Here is a 15594-nt window from a genome sequence, read left to right as displayed (position 1 = left end):
TTTACCCTTTTGGTACAGGCTATAAAAAGAGAACGTAGAGGATGCTAGCAGTACAGGTACTAGCGGCGATACTAACATTTCAGAAATTAAGACACATAACTCGGATGCCGACATTGTAGTTGTTAACACTTCCGCACATTTTGGCCCAAACACAAAACTTTCGAATATCGATGTGTTGGAAGTAAACGTATCTTCCATGCATAATCGCCGTGTTATGCTTTATTCGCGAAGCGCAGGTGACAAGGGACTAGTTGTCTACGAAATGAGCATCTTGAATCTGCCATTGGACGTGACCGCCAGAGATGTTTTCATGCTCTTCGAACCGTATGGGCCACTCCTAGACATACGCCTCCTGAACCCTGGTGGCGCAATTATTGTGTTTGAGCGGTACAAGAACGCGGTGATAGCTTTCGATGAACTCGATGGCAAGCTATGGAAGCACCGACCAATTAAAATGAAACTCAAGACGACTCCTTGGTCTTCGCTGTGTGATGTACAAAACTGATGGCTAGGCCAGAAAGGGCTTTTGTAAAATTTGCTCTATAAATATGTTTAACATATTACAAGATTAAATTAAAAGTGTTATTTTTTTCGCATACATACAAATAATCCATTGCATTGCTACTTATTTAGGAAAATTAATACACACATTAATCCTACTCATGTACATATATTCCTCTAAGAGCATACATATACATATATATGTATGTACATGCGCATTATAAAATGCACTACCTACATACAGACCTACATACATATGTATATTACGACGGTGTTGTGACATATCTATTTAAGAAACTTGAATATTTAACAGACAATTCAACTCTAAAAATATATTCCAGTGTAAGATGCCAAATAGCTTGCATAAAAATTGAATACTTGACATTATTTGCGGAAGCTCTTCTTTTATGAGCAGGTGGTCCCCTTACTTGCCATTTGTGCCAAGATAAACTATTAGAGATGGTCGATACTTAAGTGCCTGTCGTAAGTCACAGATCGAGAAAAAAAGTAACAGACAATTCTAGCCACCTATTACTATATTCACCTAACAATGATAATATAACACTAGCGGTATCGAGCCAGTCAGATTTGAAAAAGATTATTCCATATTAGACAATTTGATTATTAGTCTTGTTGATTGTTATAGATTAATCTGAATTAAAACTAGATTAAGTTTAGATCACTTGTATGCTCATACTGCAATTTTTTTGTGGAGCAGTTGTTTTTCAGAGTCTATTGCAAATTGAAATCTGAAATGCCACTATTTACTATTAAACGATTTTAAAGTCTTCATTGGACAATAATAATTATACAATAAATAAATTATACAAAGCACTCTGTGTACATTCCTACAATTTTTAAATTTATTGAAAGATGATTTGCCAAGAAATTGGTTATGTAAAAATGCAATCGGTTTTTTAAAATACGATTCGATTTTTGACTGCGCCCAGCCCTAATAACTACCAAAAAGAACATGCTTAAAGCCAGTTAGAGATGAGTGGCACCGCACTTCTATGTTAGACATCGATATTCCTTGCGCGAATCCTAGTATCCCTCGCCTCTTCCTTAACTTTTTCTTTCTGACAGCGACCCGCTGCCGGTTAACGACTTGAGAAGATTTTAGCAATATGAATAATCATTGGCTTTACACAAGCAATGGTCCGTCCTCAATTGTTTTGAAGAAATTCAAGGTAAGATATCCATGTGGGCATTGGCAAGTCTTAATTGAAAAAACCATTTATGTATATATGTATGCACTTTATATATGTATACTTGTGGACATGCATGTTTGCATGCATATAGCACAAGGAGCGCGTTGTGGTCGCTATTATTCGGGAAGTACCGCGCTTGAGCAACAATAACCACTTGGAATACTGCTGGTCGTCATTGAGCGATACGTCCCGTATCATAACTGAGTTGGGCCGCGTGCTTGATGGGGTAGCAGACTTGGATACCTTGACGGAGCTACAGAAGAAGAAGAAGATTTTTATTGCTGACGTCAATGTCACTTTGGGCGTCAAAGCGGTAGAAGAGACGCTGAAGCAGGATATAAAGAAGCACTGTGAATCGAACGCCGTCTCTCTGATGGTGGTCGTTAAATACGGAGATCATGAAATTGCCGAGGAAGAATTCGAAAGACAGTACGCAAGCCAGCAATAATGCATAGACGTGTCTGTCCTCACCCCCATTTCCTTTTTTCTCTGTAGGGCCGCCCCACGACTGCAAACAGCTAGCAACCAGGAAGCTGGGAACAACTCTTCGGATTACTAGAGAGCTTTATTTTATTCAAGACATCTGGCTACTTCCAATTCTCTTTTGCTGAAGGATGTCTTCTCGTGAATGCAATACAATAAAAAATTAAACCAAAATACGTCTATGGAAGTAAAACATCCCAACTATGCTTAATCAATTGATGGAGTTTAGCTTTTCTTATCCACCTACTTTAGGCATCTTCCTCCTTTTTGAACTAAGAAAGTCGTCCGCGTTACTTTATCACAAAAAAATGTCAAAATTCATGGGCCGCGAACTATTTAACCTTTCAGTTTTTTAATTGTATTTTGTGATCCATTGTCACCATAGCTGGTGATGGGGATCGTAGACCTTATGTGCATATCGTGTGTGGAGAGGGTATAGAGAATGGGACCAAAATCAGAAGGGAACACGCGTACAATCTCAGCATAAACAACTACAATGATATTCTTATCTTTGTTTATAGACGATGTCTATAAATAGATTTCTGCGGGTTTTTTATAATAAGAAAAACTTCCATTATGAAATAAATACACAACTAATTGTTATATTAATTTTTAAATAAATTAGAAATTAAGTCATATTATTATTATAATATACAAAAATTACTAAAATTTTAATTCATTTTTGTTTATATCTTGGGGGGAAATTTTCTTTAAGGATTAAAAAATGTTTGTCTTCAAGGCGTGAAAAAATTAATTTTCTACTGTTCAATTTATTTTTTATAAGGCCAAGCAAGAAGGCTAAGTGTAGCATACTTTACAGTGGCAGAAAAAATAAAAATGTTGCACTACATTAGGCGGTCGAATTTAATTTGAACATTTTTAAAAATCATCTTGCTGCTGGTTTCTGTACGCCTGATACTTCAGATTTTGGATTTTAGCAAATGCAAGTGCCTTTTTTATTGATTTATTGGAATTTACAGCTGCTCTTGGCTTCAATTTGGAAGCTGGCACCTCTGCTACGTCCCAGGCGAACATAATTATATTTTCCTTTTAATGTTGGAGATGATTATAAAGGATTAATTTGTATATAAGTATAGACGACGCAAAATCAAATTAAATTTTCCCATAGGATAGATAAATTGAAAAAATATAGACGAAAAGTTCGAGTGTCGCCGACGGGCTGAAAATGCCAGTTAAGCAAACTATCAAAAAGGCGAAAGCTTTTCATGTTGTACATACTTGTATAGAGCAACTTTTCTGTAATTTAATATTCAAAAATTGCTCCGTCATCTCCTGCACTTGAACGTACAAACTTTGAGTGGCACGTGCGCCTCAAATTAGGCAACAGTCTCCCCAATCCCAAACCAAATTTTTGACTATGGCTTCATTCATTGTCTGGCGCAGCAGAAAAACAGAAATGTGCCAGTGTTTGTTTTAGAGACTTAAATGAAAATCAAATGAAAATGAAAAATGGAAAATGCACGCGTACACAACAGAAACAGCAGGGGGCAGTAAAAATAGCAGCAACAGGAAGCGCAGTCATGCAACGGAGAAGGAGACTTCACCACAACACGCTAACGAGTCCTGCCAAGCCGAGCTGACGAGCACAGTCAAAGACCTACCGAACAGCAGAGTCCAGTCCAAAGCCTGACGACCGTCCTCTTGTCCGCCTCCTGTATTGTGCATCGAGCCGACTCGGTTTTCGTGTGCAGTGCGGCGTGTAAAGTGGTTTGCATTCGATTTGCATGCTCGCTTCATCCCGCTGGCCGGCCACACAACTGTTGACCGCCCACTGCGCGACGGCAATGCATTCTGATTTATATGTAAATGAAGCCAAGCAAGTGCAGCTGCTTGATCCGCGCCCGAGCCCGAGCCCGAGTCCGAGTCCGAACCCAAACCAGAGAAGTGGGGAGGCAGAGTAGTGGAGAGCAATTTGCAGTTATAAGTACGAGTGTGATATCGTCTAATTTTCATTCACTTGATTTTCGTTTTATTTTTCATTCATAATTTAAATAAATTAAACGTAAAATTACAAATCAATATCGCATAGCGGCAGCTCGTACAAGTTTTCGAAATTCCCAAAAGTGTGTAATAAATAAATAACTTATCGCAGGCAGTACGCGAAAAAAAAAGTGTAGAAGAGAGGCTTCTGCTCAACGTCGTCGAAACAAAGTATTTACACTATTGCCCAGCATGTTGGCAAATTCGCGTTGCCCGCTCAGTTGAAAAAATCCAGAATCCCATTGAGCAGCTCGTAGGCAAAGTCTCCCTCGCTCGCCTCTGCGGCGGCCTTCTTCTTCTTGTTCTTTTTCGCCTTCTTCGACTTCTTCGACTTGGCTGTGGTGGCCTCTACGGCCGCTGCAGGAGCAGCAGTAACTGCGCTCACAGCTTCCTCCACAGCTGCCGCCGACTGAGCAGCTTCGCTGCCAGCTGCAGACGCTGCCGCTGCCACTGCTTCTGCTGCAGCGGGTGCCGCAGCCGTGCCCGCCTCATCCTTGCTTTGCGCCAGCTCCACAGATTTCTGATCTACATTCTCCCGAGTCTGGTCAGCGGCTGGCACCACTGCGGCAACTGCTGATGCTGCTGGCTTCTTGCTTGGCTTCTCATCCTCATCATCGTCCAGCTCGTCGAGCAGACCGCCCAGACTGAAACCGCCATAGTCCGCATCGCCGGGCGCTTCGGCATCATCGTCCTCGGTGTAGTCGTCGGCATCATCGTCGTCTGATTCCTCCGGCTCTTCGGCATCGTCATAGTCCTCTTCGTCCTCGTCGTCATCACCGCCGCCGGCTGCAAATGTGACCAGATTGTACATTAGGAATGAGCATGTTATTCAAGTAGTTCGATTATACACAAATCTAATGGCGGTAGTAGCTGGATTGTAATTTCAAGAAAAACTTTGCACGAAAACTGCAGACATTTGGACATCCATATGTATATGTATATGTATAAGTGTATTATATCTGAGGGGGATTACTTTAAAGGGGACAAAATGGATATTGATGAATAATTAAATACTTTTCAATAAAAATTAAAAATTGACATTTTCTTTTGAACAAACCATGCACTATATATATCAACTGGATTTCAATATATGTAAACTATAAATTTCTGCAGATTTCATCCATATACAGGGTGCGCCATCTTTTATGTCGGTATGTAAACACTGAATATCTTTGAAAATAAACAACCGACTTTCAAGTATGAAATATTTTTATTTAATTTGGTTCTGTACAATTTCTTCAGACTAATTCTTTAACACTGGTCTACTCAAGTCAATCGGTTCACTAATGACAAAGCCATTCAATATCCGCACACCGACATAAAAGATGGCGCACCCTGTACTATGTATGGTTTGAGATTCCTATAAATTTGCTCTCAGCGAAATCAACAACTATAGTTTTATTTCGGATTAAAACTCCACAGGAAGCGATTTATTTCGTACATATCAGGTAACGTGGTTTTAAACCTACCAATACCACGCATTGCATTCCTCTATAACTAATGTAAGGGTATCAAAAATTACGAACATTCCATAAAAAGGCCCATCTACAATATTAAATTAGCTACTTGTAGTTTATATAATCTACACCCCTTAATTGTTGGATATTTGTAATTTAATACCTGAGCATGGTTCAATTTAAATCAAAGAGTGGGGCTGCTATATAGCAGGTATTTCGTATTCCAGACTAGGGAATATACATTAAGTAGTACGATTATTATAATTTACTTGTATATATCAAACAAAGAGTACTCCACTAACGCTGACTATTTAAATAGCAATATAATAAACTTGCTTTTGATTATATGATATGATTCAGATTATAATTTTAAAACATATAGTATTCCCCGTTTTCTGACTTACCACCAAAGCCAAAGATATCATCATCGTCGTCATCCTCTTCCTTGTTCACTTCCGTGGGCAGGGGCTCGGCCTCAGCTACGCGCAAGCCCTCAGGTCCGAACTTGAAGCAGGAGACACGAAGCGCCGCTTCCACTTCGTCATCAGCGCGCAGCTCGAAGGCCAGGCACGCCTTGAAGTTCTCCTTGGCACGCGAAAGGCCATAGACGCGGCCACAGAACTTGGAGTAGCCGCCGGGCAGACCTACGCAAATGGGACGCGCTTTCTTCGCGGAAATGCGACGAGATGCTAGTGTCAGATCACCATACTTAATGGAAACGGACATCTCGTCGTTGCCCAAATATGAGATCTTGGCGCAGCCGGGACCGCTTGGAATTAGCGGAAGACCGAACTTGCGGCAGCAATCGCAGTGCGACTCTGAACACTTGCAGTAGCGGCTGATGCCATTCTGGCTATCCTCGCTGGATGGCTTGGCGGGCTGTTTTGTGGGCTTGGGCGCCACGGTGGTGGCGACAGTGGCAGCAGCTGCGGCGGCAGCTGGAGCCACATCGGCAGCATTGGCCTCATTGGCGGCATTAGCTGCAGCAGCAGCTGTTGCAGCGGGAACCTCAGCTGGAGCGGCAGATTCGGCACTGGGTATCTCATTGGCGCTCTCATCGATGCCCAACTCATTGGTGGAGGCAGGAGCGGCTGAGATGGCGGCGGCACTGTTGTCCAGTTCCTCGGTTTGAGCCGATGTTGAGATCACATCCTCCGCATCTATGGTTTGCACCTTCATTGGCTCTGGCGCCACATTTGGATCAATCTCCTCTGGCGGCAGGTCCAACTGTTTAAAATTCTCTGAGATTTTATCCGTTCGCCTGAACACCGTTTTGGCCTGACCGCCAAGCACTAGGGCCGAGCAGGCCAACAACAACAGTAGAGAGTGGACGCTCCTCATGGTCTGACTGTGTCTGGGTCTGTGGTTTGAGCTGTGACTGCGAAGAGAGGCAAATAAATGGGTGCACGATTAGCACATGACAAAGAAATCGAAACGCAATTTTCACCCAGACGCCAACGACAAGAGCGCATAAAAATATTTCAAAAGTCAACAAGAAAGGTTTTTAAGTGGTGCGCGATTAAATTTCACCTTTTTTTCTCGTCAACTCAACTTTTTTTTGCTGTTGTTGTATTTGATTTTGCAGTAAGCGTCCAAGTGGCAGAAGAAAAGAATTTAAATAAATATTGACATAATTTCTTTGCTCATTTTTTAAATGTCTTTCTTCTGCTTTTCTTTCTCATGTTCAACCAAACACGAGATATTTGCAAAGCCACAACAAATTAAACAAACAAACTAACGCGCCACCTAGCGGCCGGCCATAATTAAAGATATATTCAATTCACAAATCCATTCATTATGAACAGCGACATCAGCAGCAGCAACAACAACAATAACAACAAAAATAATAATAAAAGAAATGAAATATCGAAATGGAAATCAATGCGTTGAAATGCAAACAAACAAAACAAAAAGTGAAAAACATATTGACGCTCCAAAATGAGAGTGAAATTTCTACCTGACCATAGGCCGAGGCCGTTAGCAACAATAACAATACATAGCAACAACAACAACATAAGCAGCAACAACAGCAACATCAACACCTAGCTACCCAGCTACGTCATTTAATTGATGATTTGGGTTACCCAGCTAGCGGCATTAGAATTGGGCATACCCTCCACGGCCCCTCCCCTTCCCCTTCTTCCTCTTCTTCCCTCAACCAACCCAACGGCGACCCCCTTCAGCGCACTGTTACAAGTTGGAGTTGGAGTTCGATTCAAGCCACTTCTTCTTCAGCTTGTGAGTCACTTTTTGTTGTTGCTGCGGTTTACGAGCTCGAGTATTGTTTGTTTATCCGAACGCTGGCAAAGTGAAATTTTACCCATTGACTCATTTACCGCACACACACACACACACACACACACACACACACACACACACGCTTGTCTCGTGGCTTCTTTTCGAGTGGCCCAAGTTATTTCAATTATGTGACCAATTGTTGTTGGCCATGAGCCCGAATCTTAAGCCGCCTGAAAGCGTGTATGTAAGAGGGTTACCTTGCCAACTGTCTTTCATATCCCGAACTTATCCTCAGCTCTGTCCTCTGTCCTCTGTTCCTCCCACCACAAGTTGCTGCCCCAGCAAAAACTTTAACACATGGCCGAGCTCTAGCGGGCGTATCTCAGTATCCAACAATAAGCTACATAAGTATTCGAACAAATATTACACGAGTAGCTTTATGCCAATTTTCAATTAAAGATCCGATCAAATTCTCCGATTGAGCTCCCCTGCTCAATTTTTAATTAATTGCTTACCTTTTTTGAAATTATTAACTGTATGCTTACTCGTATATAGAAGTACATAAGTAGTATACAAATTTTGCTGAGATTTAGGACAAAACTTCATTGGTTTCTTTAAAGATGAAATGACCTTTTTAAAGAACTCTTCACTCTATTTATTTTATTATAGCTGCATTCATGGACCAATGAGTTTCCTAAATCTAAACGGCAGTAAAATTCTTTATTGGTTGCTTTAAAAGTATTTAGAGCGAATAAACCGCCACTCGAATTTTTCGAAATCATGAGTAAAAGAGGCTTTGTTCATTGTTTAGTTTTCACGGCCAATTTAAAAAGGGTGTACATTTGAGCAGACGACACATCCTGAAATTTGGTTTCAAAATATTACTTCGAATATTTGTTACTATAAATTTCTTGATTACATAAGATTGTCAAAGTCATTTGCAAATATTTGGGTTATACTACATATGTATTTATAAATATACTTGAGCACCCTAGCGTGGTGTCCAAAACATTTGCGTCGTTGCTGATAAACCAAATCAAGCTTAAACTTGCGATAGTTCCAGCTGGGACAACAAGACAACACATTCAAGATGACGACCGGGCTGGACTGACAGCCACCCAAAATAACGAAACATATGACACACTTTATGGCAGAGTATTAATGCCCCTTTTCCCCCCTTCTCCCTCTGCTCCCTCCTCCCCTTCCACAGTGTGTGTGTGCAAAGGGTATGAAAATGGCAGCTCAAGCGACAGTCAATTTGTCGTCCAGTTGCTGTTGCTGTTGCTGTTACTGTTGCTGTTGTTGCTATTAGTGGATAGAAAGTGTGTGACCAAATAGGGTGACACAAGCACAAGGCACGCAGCAGAATGCTCATAACAATAACAGTTACACTTGCCACACAACCACCAGCACCAACAACAACAACAATAGCAACACAAGCAACAAAAACAACAGGAAGAGCAGCAACATATTTGTTGCTTTTGTTATTGCCATTGCTCTTTTCAATACATTGTACACATTTACCGTTATACGCACTGCCATATTCACACACACACACACACACTCACACACACGCACACACACATACTACGAGCGTAGGTGCATCTATCGAAATGGCGAATTAGAACTCTTAACTGTCTTTTGATGACCATTTCGAACAACTGCTACGAGCGTATGTTTACTCTGTGCGTGTGTTTGTGTGTGTGTGTGTGTGAGCTTACAAGCCGACGGGCCTTTTACGAGAGAGAGACCGAGTCTGGCACTGGGACCAACTGGGCCAACTGACTGACTTTTTACTTTTTCTATGGGAACATTAATGGCCCTGGCCTCAGCCGGCCCAGTTTGAAGCGTCAGTGAGGCAGCGACTAAGATATTGCCCATGAAGGTTTGACCGACCAGCTACCGATTAACTCATTAATGTCGAGCGGCTGTGCCGCATTTGGGTAAGCTGCTCATTGTCTTCAAAAACAATGCCTATTAGCAGTGGAGCTTCTGTATCTACGGCACTAGATTTGGGGCAATCTTTCGTTCGTAATCATGAAGATTGACAGACAGGGTTTTGTAGGTTGCCGTTCAATTACCCCGAAGGCCCATTTAAATGATGGAAACATGCAACGAGGTAACGCTTTCATTTTTATTCAATGCATTACCATTAGTAGCAGTAGCTGATTATATTAAGATACATGCTTAGAGAATCTCAGCACATTAGGATTTAACCGACTAACGTTTCTTGAGCAACTTATTTGGGAAAAGACTCAGATGCCTTACACATATGTGAATGCTTCTGTTATACGAGTATATGTTTAAGAAGGCAAAGCTTTAGATTAATATTTAAAGTAGTCAGCACTGAGAGTTAAAAATTGTTTGTAGTTAAATGAGTCTTACTTTGCATTTTGAAAAATATCAAGAAATTCAATTTCAAAGTTATATTTAGAGAGTAGAAGGTAAAAGCCCGGCTTTCCAGCTCAAAAAGACTTTGTTGCACCAATCATTCTTACTACAGGTAGTACATATATTTTTAAAAGGGACTATAAATAATTCAGAGGTTGCTTAACATGTCTTTGATAAGAAAAAGAGTGGTTTTGTCAGCGACCGGTCCTATGATATAGGGAAATAGTTGCCCCATTTTAATGTAATTTCAGATTCTGTGCGAATTTCGTAAGACCTTAGACCTCAGTAGAAAGTATTTCAAAACTAGGAAGTCCGGCAGTGTTTAGAGAGGTATAGAGATTATACTGAATTATGTATGCCCCATCAAGAGGGATTCCCTATTGAACAACTGTTACTTTGTAGCCCCTTTAATGAATTTTTACGATTCAAAGTTCTTTAAAACAAAATGTATGAAAAGACAATAAATATTTTTTGTACTTGTAAAATGCTTTCGAGGGGCTATGGTTGGTGAGCTTTAAAACTTGTTGCAACTGTAAGATCGGCATTATGTCTCTTCTCTTTCTTCCTCTTCTTTCTGCACACACTCATGCATATGCGTGTTAAGTATTTCGTCGCTTTACTTCTTTTCTTTCATAATTTCACTGCCGACATTCGGCATTCCAATACGTAACAGTCAATAGCTTCATTTGCATATGGCTTTGGTTCACAAACAAACAAACAAACGAACACACACACATACACAGATAGGGAGGCAGAGAGAGACACATTTGCATGGATATGCCGCATATTTTCTATTTATATAAATAAATTATAACGGTTGTGAAAAGCAGCTACACATATTAGCATTAATTAATTATTATATGGATTGGAAAATAGAAAGTAAGGGCTGGCCATCGTCTTTGCCTTAAATTTGATCAGATATTATCATACTATATATGTACATAATACAACCGCAATCTTTTGGCCTATTGTCTTTTTAATATCAATGCAGCATGTTCCCCTCTTGCCAACTTGCTCCCTTTCCACCTGCTGCTCACCCTTGTGTTTTCTTCGTCATCTTCTTGTTTTCGAGTTCGAATTCGTCGCAACGAAATCGAAATCTGTTAATTAATGCACACCTCTCCACCTCTCCACATGCTCGAAACTTTAAAAATTGGGTTTCTGAACAAGCGAAAGTGTTGCTTGTTGTTTCTGCTAATAATATTAATATTATTAGTTTTATCTGCAAAAAAGAAAAAGATTCCATTTCAACAGCAGCTGCTTTTTCTAATCAGCTGCCTGGGTGCCTCTCCCCCCTCGATTACGACACGACGTCTGATGATTTGATTATGCTAAGCAGTTTGGCAGACTTTTACATCCTTCAATGGGTTGCGTGCAAGCGTGTATCTCTCGTATCTCGTCTCCCGTTGTGTGCGTATGTGTGTTAATGTGCGGGTTTATATAATACACATTCCCAATTTGCATAATTTTTGTGCGATGCACAGCGTCAACGATTTTGTTTCTATGTATCCCATACTTTTTTCAGTCAACTCTTTTTTTCTGATTTACTTTCTTCTTTGAGGCCAAAACTGATTTATTGCGTGGGTGAAATCGCTGGGCCCGTTGTAAGCGTGTGTGTGTGTGGGGCGTAACAAACTTAATAATACTTATGCCAAAATTAGGGTTAGGTTCTTTACACGCCAGCGAATGCACACAGGCTACTTATATACGAATATACTCTCGTGCAAGTGAAAATCTGGGCATGTGTTTGGCATTATTTCGCCGACTTTTTATGGTCACATTTCCGGCAGAGTATTCGTTTTGGATTGCCAGAATTATTGAGTGAGGGTTTTTACGCTAAAGCCCGGCTTATCAACGCCACAGTGAACACTGGAATTGGACGCTTCAGTTTCAAATTCAAATATCTGCTGAGCCCGCTGACAGCTTATTGGATGCTGCAAATGCATATAGACCTGACAGTCGAGTGCAAAAGCTTTAAAGGGACGGGGACTGCTGGGCAAAGCTCTCTGTCCTTGAAGAAAAAGCACAGGAAATGCAACAACCATTTAGGTCAAGTTTTACGTTTCACTCTAAAGTGCGCCCAAGCTTTCAAGTTTACTGTCTGGGTAGTTGGATTCAAATCCATATTCATTTTATAATTCCTGAATGTCTACACGGTTTGAGTCAAAATCAATGCTAGGAGCAACTGGTACAGATGCAAACTTATGATTCATTCAAATTATCAGGCATATTGTCTTAATACCTAAAGTAAAGTTGCTGCAACTTGCAGATATTTGTATATGATCTAAAAATTTGATAGTAACAAATATACATTATTTTTATCGAATATAATTGAAGATATATATTAATATTTGTTGGTACCCCTTTTTTTGCTTATAGTTTTGGGAAAATGTCTAATAAATTTGTATGTAATCACTACAAATACTCATACAAAGGCTTAACATCATATATTTAGACTTTGAAAATCTGAGTATTGCCTGGAATAAATTAAACAGTAGACCCTTTATTAAATTACCATAGCTTTTTCTTTATGAAAGGCTGTTTCTCTGGGTTCCACTTGAAACTAATAACAAATTTAGCAGTCATAGTATTTATATTTATATAACTTCAACATTGAAGCGAGCATTCAATATTCAACATTGAATTCAAAGAACATCAATTTACGTTTGTGTATGCACCATTACTCTTCACTAAATCAATCAAAAAATGTAGCATGGGGCATCGACCATATGACACCCTTACGGAAAATCAAAGATTGAAGAGGCAGGGATGGGCACCCTAAGTATTGCTCATGAAATACTGCCAGCTGCGAGTATGGCTTGCAATATCGCAGTTCGCGTAATTCCCCAATGTTCCGCTCTAAATACAAACGCGATTGAAAACTAAGTGAAGGGCAATTGAAGCGTTTAGCTCGATGATGTTATTAATGGCCAAAACCTCCAAGCATACGTAACTGGTGGCATCATAAATCAAAGACCAAGAACTGGCCAATAGATTGTGTGGTAGAAAGCAAAGTACATGTAAAAAAACGCTGTTTTTATTTGATTTCTTGTTAGTGTTTTTTTTTCTACCAAATTCAGATAAATTAACAATAACAGCAAACAGCAGAAGAAGGCAAAGCAGCAGCTACAACAGACATTTCAAAAAAAGAAGCTCAAACTGGTTGACACAATTTCACGGCTACTTTTACGTCCAACAACAACATCAACAAACACAATCAGCAACAGCTGCTGTTTCTGTTTTTCCTGGTCAACTTCATTAGCCAAGTTAAGCCATGAGCAGTTAGAAAAATGGGGAAAAAACAGAAATGTTCTTCATTGGCCGCATTTCACTTCAAATATCAAATCATGCCCAGCACTTCCTGCTCAGCACACCTCAGCCCCCATTACCTTTCTTACAGGCGGCTTTATCCTTGCGGGCGGCAACAAAAGTAAACTATTTTTTGTATATTCGAAATATGTACTTTCAAAATGCACTCTTTATATCAAAAAAATATGTTAAAGCACAAAATTAAATTATTGAAGTATTACCAAAAAAAAAAAAATTTGTTTGTCTTTGAAGCTTGGCGCGCGCTTAGTTAAGTTTTAATTTTTGGGATCGCGGACTGAAACTGAACTCAACGCTCGGAAACACGGAACGCAACTGAGACGAGAAAATACCATCGAGCCGAGTTATTGGCAATTTCACAGTCAACGGATTCCCCATAGCCATAGCCAGTCAGATGTAGAGGCCGAGGCCGAGGCAGCGACGCAGCGCTGATCGGAGCAGAGCAGCGCAGCGCAGCGCAGCGCAGTTGAAGTGCTGGTCAAAGCCAAAGCAACGGGGTATGGTGGGCCTAGGCGCTGGAATCGGCAGAACAGAAGAAGAGGTGAGCTTTCGTTCGAACATAACAGAAGTGTTTGGTTTGGATCTGGCTTTCTTTTCCCTTCAAACAAGTTCGCCGCAACAGAAAGTTCGTTCATTCGCTCTTCTTCTGTCCAAGATGTCTGATGATCTGACGTGCTGCACCTGTGCGCATGTGTAACGGTGTCACTTTATGCTCACGTATTGCTTCACACATTAGCCCCCCCCACCCCATGCCCCTCACTCCGCACCCAACTACACTCCAGTCGAGCCATCGATGTAAGCGTCTAACATGTTCGCAGCACATAATTAACCTGACTCGAACTCGACGCTGTAATTTGTGCCACTTGGCCAACACAGACATTGCTTCCTCTTCCATCACCAGCTACACCAATTGCCAATGTGTTGACTTCTTTCCAAGTTTATTATTATGTTGTTTTTTTTTTTTATCAACTTATCTGTGTCTGCACTGACTTTACATCTCTTTGTCTAGCCAAGCTACTCCTTGCGCTGAGTAATCAAAATCAAGGTTAGCCGCACCCTGAGAACCTTGCAGCTTACATTTTTAAAGCCAACTTGCTGGATCAGCAGAGATCCAAAACCTAGACAAAAGACAAAGAGCATATGTTTATATGTACATATATACTGAGCTCATTTGAAGAACGATGACAAGCCGGACATTACTGTCGTTGCCTCCACTCCAGACGTGATCACACGCCGTACATATTAATATCTCCATCGCACAGTGGTCTGCGGCTCATTAAAGATACATACGTTAAGTTTGAAGTTAATGTTATATACATACTACTTGTATGCTCTACATTTACCAAGCATAGCTCCTCTTTCTATAGTCAGGACATGTTAGCTGCAAAGGAAATATTAACGATATTTTTGAATCAAATATTATGCTTGACAAAGCTATGCAACATACACGTAGTTCGAATCTAAGCTTGATCGATCATGTCAGTTCTAAAACTAGAAAAGTACAAGAAATTTACATCAAGAAAATTCCAATTTTGGTTGCCAGTATGACTGCGTTGATAGTTAATTTGGCAACTTAAAGATTTACAAGTAGTGTCAATATACAGTGGCGAGCACATGTGGATACATGTTTAACACTTTGTAGAGTCAATGGGGGCGAATTTGATTGTTACACCTAATAAGTAAATTAACAATTAGTTAATTTAAGTTTCCTTTCTCTTCTAAGATATAATTTAAAGGTTTAGTTTTGAAATTTTTCCAAGTCCATGAATACAATTGGATGCGATTTGGAGGCATAGCTGGCCGATTGGCAAATAAAATTCCCCTATCGAGTCGGAGGCGAAGAATTTTCCTATTGAGGCATTTATAGCTTGAAAGACTTCATATAACGATTTATGTGTGTATGTACATATTTAGTACGATCACCTATGTCGCAGCTTGTTTTTGTCGACATAAAATAAAATAGAAAGAATGAGTTTAATAAAGTT

General features: G+C 40.2%; 2 protein-coding genes across 3 annotated transcripts; one reads left to right on the top strand and one right to left on the bottom strand.

The window, feature by feature from the left end:
- The first annotated feature begins 1580 nt into the window (after positions 1-1580).
- LOC115628924 lies at positions 1581-2369 on the top strand. Its single transcript, XM_030525186.1, has 3 exons — positions 1581-1691; positions 1804-2141; positions 2208-2369. Exons 1-3 carry the CDS (start codon positions 1629-1631, stop codon positions 2269-2271), a joined length of 465 nt encoding a protein of 154 aa, XP_030381046.1. The 5' UTR covers positions 1581-1628; the 3' UTR covers positions 2272-2369.
- A 2044-nt stretch (positions 2370-4413) lies between these two features.
- On the bottom strand, positions 4414-13780 carry LOC115628927. Of its 2 annotated transcripts, XM_030525189.1 has the most exons (3): positions 13672-13780; positions 6061-7031; positions 4414-4982 (listed from the first exon to the last, which is right to left on the bottom strand). In XM_030525189.1, exons 2-3 carry the CDS (start codon positions 6992-6994, stop codon positions 4414-4416), a joined length of 1503 nt encoding a protein of 500 aa, XP_030381049.1. In that variant the 5' UTR covers positions 6995-7031; positions 13672-13780. The 2 variants fall into 2 exon arrangements, 1 of the variants encoding a protein (XP_030381049.1); XR_003995851.1 differs by lacking the exon at positions 13672-13780 and having other exon boundaries at positions 4939-4982; positions 6058-6181.
- Positions 13781-15594: the final 1814 nt, after the last annotated feature.

This window comes from Scaptodrosophila lebanonensis, unplaced genomic scaffold (genome assembly GCF_003285725.1).
Source record: "Scaptodrosophila lebanonensis strain 11010-0011.00,11010-0021.00 unplaced genomic scaffold, SlebRS2 tig00000129-arrow-arrow-pilon, whole genome shotgun sequence".
Classification (NCBI taxonomy): Eukaryota; Metazoa; Arthropoda; class Insecta; order Diptera; family Drosophilidae; genus Scaptodrosophila; species Scaptodrosophila lebanonensis.
The sequence above is the reverse complement of the archived record's forward strand: the minus strand, read 5'-3'. Positions and strand labels throughout refer to the sequence as shown.

What these genes read in the sequence shown, in the direction of transcription:
- LOC115628927 (XM_030525189.1), bottom strand. Translation starts at nt 6,994, where the DNA reads ATGAGGAGCGTCCACTCTCTACTGTTGTTGTTGGCCTGCTCGGCCCTA. An exon ending in TGATGATATCTTTGGCTTTG is followed by an intron (nt 4,983 to 6,060) that starts GTGGTAAGTCAG and finishes TCACATTTGCAG; the next exon opens with CCGGCGGCGGTGATGACGAC.
- LOC115628924 (XM_030525186.1), top strand. Translation starts at nt 1,629, where the DNA reads ATGAATAATCATTGGCTTTACACAAGCAATGGTCCGTCCTCAATTGTT. An exon ending in TTGTTTTGAAGAAATTCAAG is followed by an intron (nt 1,692 to 1,803) that starts GTAAGATATCCA and finishes GCATGCATATAG; the next exon opens with CACAAGGAGCGCGTTGTGGT. An exon ending in GAGGAAGAATTCGAAAGACA is followed by an intron (nt 2,142 to 2,207) that starts GTACGCAAGCCA and finishes TTTTCTCTGTAG; the next exon opens with GGCCGCCCCACGACTGCAAA.